This window comes from Triticum urartu, chromosome 2A (genome assembly GCF_056163025.1).
Source record: "Triticum urartu cultivar PI428250 chromosome 2A, HENAU_Tu73, whole genome shotgun sequence".
NCBI classification, from domain to species: domain Eukaryota; kingdom Viridiplantae; phylum Streptophyta; class Magnoliopsida; order Poales; family Poaceae; genus Triticum; species Triticum urartu.
The window spans coordinates 730,927,012-730,938,105 of record NC_141874.1 but is presented as its reverse complement, the minus strand read 5'-3'; the positions used below and the strand labels follow the sequence as shown (position 1 = coordinate 730,938,105).

Here is an 11,094-nt window from a genome sequence, read left to right as displayed (position 1 = left end):
TATACTTATTATTTATTTATTTTTATATACACCGTAAAGTTTTAGATAGTTTCTCAAAGAAAATTACAAAAGACTTTGAGAATGTGGATATTCCTCACTTGTACCTTCAATGCACGTTTGGTACAGGAGCATAATTTCTTATTGTACGGTTGTAGTAATTAAGATCATAGAAAAGAACTAAATTAGTCTGATTTCACATTCCGTGGACTGCCTAAAATATACTATTCTTTAGCATGAGACATGATGGGTTGTAATGTGTACATGTGCGAGTACTAATCGCCTTGCCCAACAATTTCACAGGCGTCCTATAAATTGATACATTCCAAGTCTGCACATGCACAAGCATCCATCCGCTCACCCATAGAACAAGCAAGCATCTACAACAATGGTGACCACCAACACCAAAGCCATAAAACCCTCTTGTGGCCTCCTTCTCATCGCAATCCTCCTAGCTATGTCTTCAGACAATGCACGTGGCGATGACCTACCGCCTTCACCAGCACAGGCGCTGCCGCCATCCCCCGTCGCTGGATGGTGCAAGTTGTGGGATGAAATTGCTCTCAAAGTGTGCGTCAACGTCCGCTTGGGCAAGATGAGCCCGTTTGAGAAGAACCAGTGCTGCCGGCAGATTCGTCAGACGCCAAACGCCGTGGACTGTTTCTGTTCTGCCTTCACCCGAGCACGTGCCCGTGTCTATGGCAATGTCCTTGATGAAATAAATGTCGTTCTCACAGTCTGTGGTAAGGCTTGTGTCCACGACCAATTCTGTCTCCAAGGATCTGGCTGACCATCTAGCCTCACCAATGACGCTCAATGTGTGCAAGCAGGCAGGCTCACACCATGAGAGGTGCATCAACACATGTACATCACCTAGAATGTATATGTTCTACCTAAATAACCTCCCATACTAGCATGTACTGGTTTGGACCCGACTTAACCAGTGATACACATGTATATCATGTCCACTGCGAGTGGTCATCTAAATAAGAATCCGCGACATCTACTTGTATTAGTTGTGATGTGTTCATGGCATGCCTTTTTGTCTGCGTGGTCATGTTTTACGTATATGCCTCCTATGTGAAAAATTTCCCAAGTCGTCTAGCTCAGAAGTTCATTTTCAAGCTTTTTACTCACAACGTAGCTCGCCAAGTGAATTTGTGAGGGCAGTAGAAACTTTCCCATCACAGGCTCTAGTGCTAAAATATACGACATGCATGGCATCAAAAAGCTCAAGGATCTGAATGACCACACCTGCCCTATTTCATCGGCGACTAGTTTTTTTGCGTTTCAAAAACCTTGTTGCAAGAAATGGCATTAGTTCGCTCAGAAAGGCCAATTACCATCTCTGTAATAAAACAATCACCAAGACAACATGGCGACTAGCATCCACCCAACTAACCCAAATACGCCGCTATTGAAAAAACTACATTTTCAAATAAGGGAAAAAACAAACACAAACTAGCGGCAGAAAATAATTTGAGCACTCTACAATGCGCCATGTAATGACAAAACACCTGTAGTGCAGATGGTCTTAGGAAACTGCCTCATATGGAGGTTTAACATGCGAAAAGGCATCAAAAAGTTTGTTGTATCACCAAAGATAGGATTGCATGTTTTGTCCATGCTCTATTTATTTAAATATGAGACAGATGATCACAGTTGTATTTCATATTCTTCAACAACAATGTGACAAACTTGAATCATTGTCTATAGAAGGAACCGCACATAACCATGAAGCCCCCGACGGTGACAAACCATCACATCGTGCTAGATGTCGAGCATCCAATGGAATGTGCCAATGTTTCATACCTAGGTATAAGATCCAACGTAACTCTGCAAAATGACCACCGCTGACACTTACTATTTTTCCAAAACTCGAGCCAACAATCCGACTCTCCATCAAAAATATTACATGAAATAATTGATAAAATTAATAATCCATGATTAACTAAAAAATGGGGATCACATCAAAGTTTATGTTCCTAGGACACCAAGTCGCCATCATCCTCATTCCGGCACTCAACAAGCGAGAGTGATGTTGCCGCTTAGTTAGTTTTCTATATATCAATGCATTTCTAAGACGGGGATGGGGTCGATAAATTTAGTTGATGGAAATTGTAAGTATGCAAGAATAGGGTCGGTTCTAGGCTTAAAGACCATCGCAAAAAATGGCAGGGCAAAATAATATTGACAAACTAATTTCACTCAGCATATGGGATATACGACAAACACGACGGTGCACACTGAAAAAGAGATTTTCTAGTGTTTTGAGGAGAAGGAAATTAACATTCAATTAATCAAATAGCAGGAGATGAATTTCTATAATTCAATCATGATATCTCAGGCAGGGCCGAACTCGACGTTATTACAATTCGTACAAAATGACGTGCCGCATGAAACAAGCAAAAAATACACAAGATGTTGAAACTAAAAACCTACGATTATGTTGTCGCACTATATCTGAGGGACACCCTATATAAAATCATGTATATTGAGTTTACTAGTTCTCTGTATAACTAGAAGATTTTTTTTACTCCGGTGTAATCTAGGATATTCTTTGCCATGTATTGATAAAAATCGACATAATGGGATTATCCGGTTTGTAAAAGTTCTCATGCATGAGAGAGAATTTGTGTGGTAAGCATTGATTACGACTACAGCAATAAACAGTTAAATTCTGGGTATCCGAATTCACACAGTTTTTGGCTCATGCTTCCAAGGACACTTTTCACTATCAACTTGTTGGTTTTGAGCAAGTCACCACATGATTTATGATGAATGTTATTCATGTAGGATTCCTTAACTACTATTCACAAGGATGACCACTGTAATTCCCTATGCGCATATGTTGGACTTGATGTGTGGTGGAATTCTGCTGACCAAGCGCAAGGGTTTTCGTAATCATGGAGAAAAAAATCTATATTCATCCTTCAAGAAGATAAGGCGACTTGTAGTGAACCCTACTACACACTTGTGGAATGTAATGGAAGATATTTATGGCCCAATCATTAATTGCTCATATCCCTCTCAATATTTAGGAATGGGTTCTCATTTTAGCTTCCGAGGATATCAAATAGTTTGATCTTGTTAGTGGACACGCGTGGTTGTGTTTGCTACCTAGTAGTTCATTCTACTTCATACTCAAGTTAGGCATGTTCTATCAAAAAATTATGTCAAAAAACTCTATACTTATTATTTATTTATTTTTATATACACCGTACAGTTTTAGATAGTTTCTCAAAGAAAATCACGAAAAACTATGAGAATGTGGACATTCATCAATTGTTCCTTCAATGCACGTTTGGTACAGAAGCCTAATTTCTTATTGTACGGTTGTATTAATTAAGATCTTAGAAAATAACTAAATTAGTCTCATACCACATTCCATGAACTGCCTAAAATATACTATTCTTTGGCATTAGACATGATGGGTCACAATATGTACATGCGCGAGTATAATCTCCTTGCCAAACAATTTCACACGCGTCCTATAAATTGATATATATATATATATACATATATATATATATATATATATATATATATATATATATATATATATATATTCCAAGTCTGCACATGCACAAGCATCCATCCGCTCACCCACACAACAAGCAAGCATCAGTGACAATGGGGACCACCAACACAAAAGCCATAAAATCCTCTTGTGGCCTCCTTCTCATCGCAATCCTCCTAGCTATGTCTTCAGACAATGCACGTGGTGATGACCTACCGCCTTCACCAGCACAGGCGCCGCCGTCATCCCCCATCGGCGTACGGTGCAAGTTGAGCGATGAAATTTCTCACAAAGTGTGCGTCAACGTCCGTTTGGGCAAGATGAGCCCGTTTGAGAAGAACTAGTGCTGCCGGCAGATTCGTCAGATGCCGAGCGTCGCAGGCTGTTTGTGTTCTGCCTTCACCCGAGGACGTGCCCGTGTCTATACCAATGTCCTTGATGAAATCAATGTCATTCTCACAGTCTGTGGTAAGGCTCATGTCCATGACCAATTCTGTCTCCAACGACCAGAGTGAACACCCACTACTAGGGAAAAGGCTAGCAGCAGCGCGGGTTCTAGTTATATCAGTAGCGCGAGGACCGGCGCTACTAATAAGGCGCTACAGCTAACCCATAGCAGTAGCGCGTGCGCACCCGCGCTACTTCTATACAAGTGTAGCAGCAGCGCGCTTCGTGGAAGCTCGCTACTGCTAATAGCTCTAGCGCGCTTTGCCTGGACGCGCTATTGCTACTGTGGCGCTGCTGCTAACTTTTCTTCACTCGCTACTGCTAATTTTAGTAGTTTTTTTTGGCTTTGTGTTTTGTATTTGAATAGGCTTCATACAATAATCTTTAGCATATGATACACATACAAATGTAATCATAGCATATACATACAAATAGTCTCATCAAATCATGTCATCATCATAATCATCATCCAACACAAAATGGTCTCTCGTCATCATCTCAAAAATAGCGATACAAATCTCGATTACTTGCAACTACATTGCCATCCATCTAAACAATGATATACGTGAGAAGAGCTATCACTTTGCGTGAACCTAAACTAACTACTAGCTGTCGCTCGAAAACCGAAAACCGGTACACCTGGGCCTGACATTCCGGCCACTCATCGTATACTCCTGGCGTAGCACTTCTTCGCTATCGATGATCTATACACCTGCATCATAACATGAGTCGATGATATGCAACATATATAGTTGAGCAACAGAAAGAGACAGACTTGGCAAAAATATAAGCAACATATCATCAGCATAAATAACCAAGTTCATCGTACCCAAAATGCCCTAACTAGAGTGATCTTTGCTACTCGAGGAGGACGATTTAATTACATCACAAATAAAGTTTCATCGTGGATAATTCAAAGTTTCGTCATATAGATAGTATGGACTAAACGGACACATTGTCATATGTCGACAATCATTCCATGTCGTGCCATCGATCCAAGTCAAGGAGATAGTCCCCGAGCTTAGTGAACGGCTTCAGGTCGAGACGCTGAGCGGCTACGCGTGTTCGGACGTCTTCCCGCGACATTTGTCCTTCTTCGTAGAACATCCCTATTTTTCCAACGACTTCCTTCATGATGATTTGGGCAAGTTCGCACTGGATGTGATAGAACTCAGCTCAAAGTCAATGATCCTTGATATCTCCTAAGTTCTTTGCCCATTGCAGAATATGGGCATCGCCGGATGTAGGTGACATGCGAAGGTTCTGGTGATCCCGTCTGTACTCCAGCATCTGGTGTAGGACATAGAATCCATCATTAAGAGAATCACTCGGTTGCTGGATGCAGCAGAAGTCGGTCTTATGGCCGAAGGCGGGCCTGCCGTCCTTTTTCTTCTTATCCTTGACCTCTCCACCCCGTGCATCGTAGTAAAACATAGAACTGTCGAGAACAGACTTGATGTGGGTGTAGTCCTTTTTGTTAATGTTCTTCGACGAGTCCAAGTAAAGAACTTGGGAGTATCGGGGGTAGAGGATGATGAGGACGGTGCGTCCGCCGCTGCGCAAAATAAGTACACCTCAAATTAATTAGCGTCCACCGTGCAAATGAATGATTAAAATCAAAGGAAGGATATCCGCACGAATGACTTACATGGGATGATAAGGCACGAGAATCGCCTCCTTGTCCTTATTGGTGAGCATGAAATTGACAATGTATTCCCTCGCGTATTCACAATGCTTTGCGCAGACTCTCAAGAAGGCCCCGTGCATGAAGTAAGGGTCAGCGACACAGATATGAGGTATCTGCTCAACCCCGATGAGGTAGTCCATGTGCAAAGCATAAAGGCAGACAAATGCAAAATCCAGCTTCTTCAAGTGAAACATGTCGAAGATGTAATCGAATCGAAGGAAGAACTTCTCCGCGGGGAATGTGTCGACGTACGACAATCCCTGCGGCACGTTAACCACATAGAGTGGGTATCCTGGATTTTTTGAGGCGATGAGGCCTTTCTCTATCTGCAACACATCGTCATGAAGTCTCCTTAAATCGCCGAATCTGGCCCCTAGCGCTGCTTCAGGTAGGATTGGTTGACCGGGGATATGCCATTTTGCCACACCGGGGATATCTATACGGTCTTGAACCCGAGGCTGCTGAGGCGGCTGGATCATAGAAGCAGCTTTTTTGCCTTTCCTCGGTCTCTTCCTAGACTTATTTACTACCGGAAGGTTGTCCATAATACGTTCAGACTCCGGAGGCGGCAATTCAGGCACCGACTCATGACGCTCAAACCCTAAGTAGGCGCCAGTATTGACATACTCTTGAGTGTCATCGTCATCCTCATCCTCATATATGGCGACGTCACCAGCGACGACTAATGGAGTAGGCGAAGTGTTGATGTTCATACCTAACTGCGTGCTCGTGGGTGTGCTCCCGGCCGCCTCCAGATGAAGCAGACTCTTTGGCCACAACAGGACCCACCCATGGCAACAAGCACCAAGCCGCCGCGGGGTCTCGTCGTCATCCCCCACTAGTACCGGAGGAGCCAAATTCTCGTGGCCCAGTTTGACACGGGCCATGGAAACCTTGAAGACTTCCGGGGGATCGGCCGGCTGTGGAACAATGGTTCCTTCGACTCCATTATCGTTGCCTTCCCCACGTCCACCTTCTGGTCACCGATGGTGTACAATATGGTGCACGGGGTTTTGTCGGCCTGCAATGAAAAGTCTGTGACGTGAGACATCCGAAAGGCAACGAAAACGGGAGATTATACATTTATTGAAGGGGTCCGGTGTGACAGATACCGTGAGGGCGTCGAGCTCAGCCAAAGACGAAGCACCGCCGAGCACATCCAAGGCCGGAGCCAGTGCCGGAGCAGGTGCGGAAGCCGGTGCAGGAGCAGGTGCGGGAGCCGGTGCGGGAGCAGGTGCAGCAGCCGGTGCGGGAGCAGGTGCAGGAGCAGGTGCAGCAGCCGGTGCGGGAGCAGGTGCAGCTGCGGGTGCTGGTGCAACGCTAGTCGAGCTGCTCCTAAGGAAGTCAGCAAGGGGAAACTCCGCTGCATTTTTTCCGGATTTTGCCTGCTCCAATTGAAAACGGCCGGAACCAAGGTAGTAGACATATCTACAAGAACCTATTTTGCGGCAGCTACCGTTGTTGCGACTGTCTCAGATGATTTCTTTTCAACCGCAATCTCAACCTTCTTGTCGATGTTTTCTTCAATTAACCTCCGTCTTTCCTTTCTCTCCTCCGTGGTCTCACGGTAGTACTTCTTCCACGTGGCGCCATCTCCGACACCATGCACGCGTCCATACGGCGGTCGAGTGTCCACCGGGAGTCCTTTCAATATGTTCAACGCCCGGTTGAATGGAGTGTCCCACTTGGGCCTCGCCAACGCCTCAGACGGTGAGTCGCTTTCGGCCGCAATCCTGTGCTCCTCTCTCTGCAAAAGGCACAAGGATCATTTACAAATATGACTAACGTGCAGTCGAATTGATCGGAAACTAAAATTACCAGTAGTCTAATGAACTCCGTCGTGGCCGCGTTCTTCTCGAAAACCTTCTTCACTAGGTCCCAACGGTGCCGGGCCCTGAGGACGTCACGCTCCTGCGGGACGGTGAACTCCGCCAAGGGGTCTGAGATGCCCAGACTCGCGGCTTCCACGTCCTCCTTGGCCCATATGGACCTCTTTCCGCCGTAACCACGGCTTCCGAGGTGGTGGCACCCAATGTTCTTCTGTTGAAGCCCCTTCGTGTACTCTAACTTTTTTGGCAGCTTCGGCCTCGTAAGCCGCCTTGAATATTTCAAAGTGCTCTGTCGTGATTGTCGGATTATCCTTTACAATCTCGGAGTAGGGTTCCTTTTTGTTGACAATCCGATATTTCACCCTTGCTTTCCAGGTGGCCAACATGTCGCTAAACTTGCTCATGGCGTGTTTGTTTATCTTCTTCATTCTCGGGTCCTTATCTAGATCTTCATAATCCTTTTCATTCCGGCCCGGGAACAAGAATATCTGGTGCAGCTTCTTTAGGAGGGAGGGCCTCATATTATCTATCTTGTTTAGTTTCTCATCGTTGATGGTGGCGGTTGTCCGTATGATGCAGCCAATTTGATTGTCGTAGCACGCGCGCGCTTCCTCGGGCGCGTTTGGCTCAAAATTGCCGTCGTCCACCTCCGTGACCACCAGTCTAGTAGTCCTGAGCTTGTTAGGAAGCCGTCGCCTCTTTTCTTTCGGTTCTATACCGGCTCCGCTCCCCGAGGCAGCGCCGGTCTCAGTCTCAGTGTCAGTCTCGATGCCGGTCTGATTCTCAGCGCCGGTCTCACTCTCAGCACCGGTCTGCATGTCGGTCTCAGTCCCCTATGCGACCGATGGGCCCAGCAACAACATCGGTTGATCGTCAACAAGGCTTAAAAATCGTCTGTCGCTAGGTAGACGTCGTCGCAATCACCAGAACTCTGTCCTTCACCGTTGCTAGCCATGTTTCCTACGATTAAATCTAGTCAATTAATTCTAGACCTAATAAAATGAATAATGACATAAAAAGGCCTATTTTTGCAGGAACGTTGACTCCTTCCCGGTGCGGCAAATCCTGGGCACTCGATATGTCCTAGTTTGTAGCACAAGTCATGCCAAAATTCACGGAAAATTTCGGCATCACTTTTGCTAAAAAGTGGACACATTGAGAACCTAAAATTTGCCGGAACAGAAATGAATCAACATTCCGGCAAAACATAGGCCGCTCAGCTTCATTCCTTGGAAACAACAAAGCCACCTGGGAACAATCGAACCACTTCAATGAAAAGATATAACATGAGCAAACACTATTGAGGAGTTTGCATATAACATGGTCACTTTAATGAAAAGATATAATCAACAATAATGGAATATGCAAATGAACATCAATGACATATATCATATAACAACAATCTTGGTTTTTGTTTACATAGCAACAATTAGTTTAACCAAGTTTTTGAAAAGAAAAACAATTCTGTTTTTTGTTTATAGCTAAATGCCATAGCTACTGTTTTTTATTTATAGCTAAATACTTTTGTTTTTTGTCTAAAGCTAAAAGTATAGGGACTCCATTTTGTCTAACCCTCCTGACCTCACCGAAATTTCCACAGCAAGACCTTAGTACCTACACTCAATTTCTTGAAAAATATTCAGGTCCATAGTCCAAATAATTCAAATTTCATTTGAATGAAATTTGGAACAGATTCAGGTCCATAGTCCAAATATTTTTTTATAGCTAAGTGTTTTTTGTTTATAGCCTCTGTTAATTTAAATCTAAATGCTACTATTATTTACATACCCTCTATTATTTTAAAGCTAAATGGAATTACTATTTAGGCATTTTCATAAAAAAATTCCCTAGTTAATTTCCTAAAAAAATTACTAATCATTTTTCTTATATGCTAAAAAATGCCTACTGCCCTAAACAAATCTAGGGTTCATATGAACACCTAGGGTTCATATGAACATCAACACAGCATCAACATATATATGAATTGCCCTAGTAGAGAGAGAGGATGGTAGGGGAGAGGAGAGGCAGAGCCTTACGGTCGGCGGCGAGGGCAGGCTCTGGCTCGGGCGGCAGAGGTCCTGGGCGGGCTCGGGCGGTGGCGGTGAGCTCGAGGGACGCGATGGTGAGGTCGACGATGGCCTCAGGCGGCGGCTGTGAGGTCGAGGGCGGCCTCGGGCGGCGGCGGTGTGGTCGAAGGCGGCCTCGGGCGGCGGCGGTGTGGTCGAAGGCGGCAGGGCGACGACGGCGATGGAGCAGTTGGGGGAAAGGGGGGTGGAGGGGGAAGGACTTAGTGAAATTTTGAGCTTGCGCGGCCGGGGGTTAAGTCAAAGTAGTAGTAGCGCGTTTTGCCGAAATGTGCTATAGCTAAGTTAGCTATAGCGTTTTCCAGCGAAACGTGCCACAGCTATTCCTTTATGTTTTGTTTTTGTTTATGTTTTGTTTTCTTTACATTTTCTTTTTTTCATTTCTCCTTTTTCTATTTTTTCCTTTTCATTTACTTTTCTACTTATTTTTCTATTTATTTTCTTTTTCATAGCAGTAGCGCTCTACAGCATAAACGCGCTGCTACAAAGTTTTTAGCAGTAGCGTGCTTCTGGAAGAACCGCCACTACTATTCCTAGCCTACCGGCACCAGCAAGGGAATTATAGTAGTAGAGCTTTTCCGCGCAGGCGCGCTACTGCTACAACAATGGTTGTAGCGTGCTTTTGTAACAAGCGCTACTAATAAGTAGCAACAGCGCCGTGTTTTGACCAGCGCTACTACTATACCTCTGTGTATAAGGTTTTCCCCAGTAGCGACCTAGCCTCACCGATGATGCTCAATGTGTGCAAGCAGGCAGGCTCACACCATGAGAGCTGCATCAACACATGTACATCACCTAGAATGTATATGTTCTACCTAAATAACCTGCCATACTAGCATGTACTTGTTTGGACCCGACTTAACCAGTGATACACACATGTATATCATGTCCACTGCGAGTGGTCATCTAAATAAGAATCCGCAACATCTACTTGTATTATTTGTGATGCGTTCATGGCATACCTTTTTGTCTGCGTGGTCATGTTTTATGGATAAGCCTCCTATGTGAAAATTTTCGTGAGTCGTCTAGCTCAGAAGTTCATTTTGAAACTTTTTACTCACAACATAGCTTGCCACGTGAATTTTTGAGGGTAGTAGAAACTATCCCATCACAGGCACTAGTGCTGAAATATACGACATGCATGGCATCAAAAAGCTCAAGGATCTGAATGACCACACATGCCCTATTTCATCGGTAACTAGGTTTTTTGCATGGTGACTAGCATACACCCAACTAATCCAAATACGCTGCTAATGAAAAAACTACATTTTCAAATAAGGGAAAAAACAAACACAAACTAGCGGCAGAAAATGATTTGAGCACTCTACAATGCGCCATCTAATGACAAAACACCTGTAGTGCGGATGATCTTAGAAAACTGCCTCATATGGAGGTTTAACATGTGAAAAGGCATAAAAAAGTTTATTGTATCACCAAAGCCAGGATTGCATGTTTTGGCCATGCTGTGTTTATTTAACTATGAGAGAGATGATCAAATACATATTCCAGATTCTTCAACAACAATGTGAC

General features: G+C 44.3%; 2 protein-coding genes across 2 annotated transcripts; one reads left to right on the top strand and one right to left on the bottom strand.

Moving 5' to 3' along the window:
• The first annotated feature begins 385 nt into the window (after positions 1-385).
• LOC147987307 (cortical cell-delineating protein-like) lies at positions 386-787 on the top strand. Its single transcript, XM_087542345.1, has one exon. The coding sequence runs from the start codon at positions 386-388 to the stop codon at positions 785-787; it is 402 nt and encodes a 133-aa protein (XP_087398471.1).
• Positions 788-7,089: 6,302 nt separating this feature from the next.
• On the bottom strand, positions 7,090-7,884 carry LOC147987306 (uncharacterized). Its single transcript, XM_087542343.1, has 3 exons — positions 7,865-7,884; positions 7,470-7,749; positions 7,090-7,398 (listed from the first exon to the last, which is right to left on the bottom strand). Exons 1-3 carry the CDS (start codon positions 7,882-7,884, stop codon positions 7,090-7,092), a joined length of 609 nt encoding a protein of 202 aa, XP_087398469.1.
• Between the last annotated feature and the right edge of the window lie 3,210 nt (positions 7,885-11,094).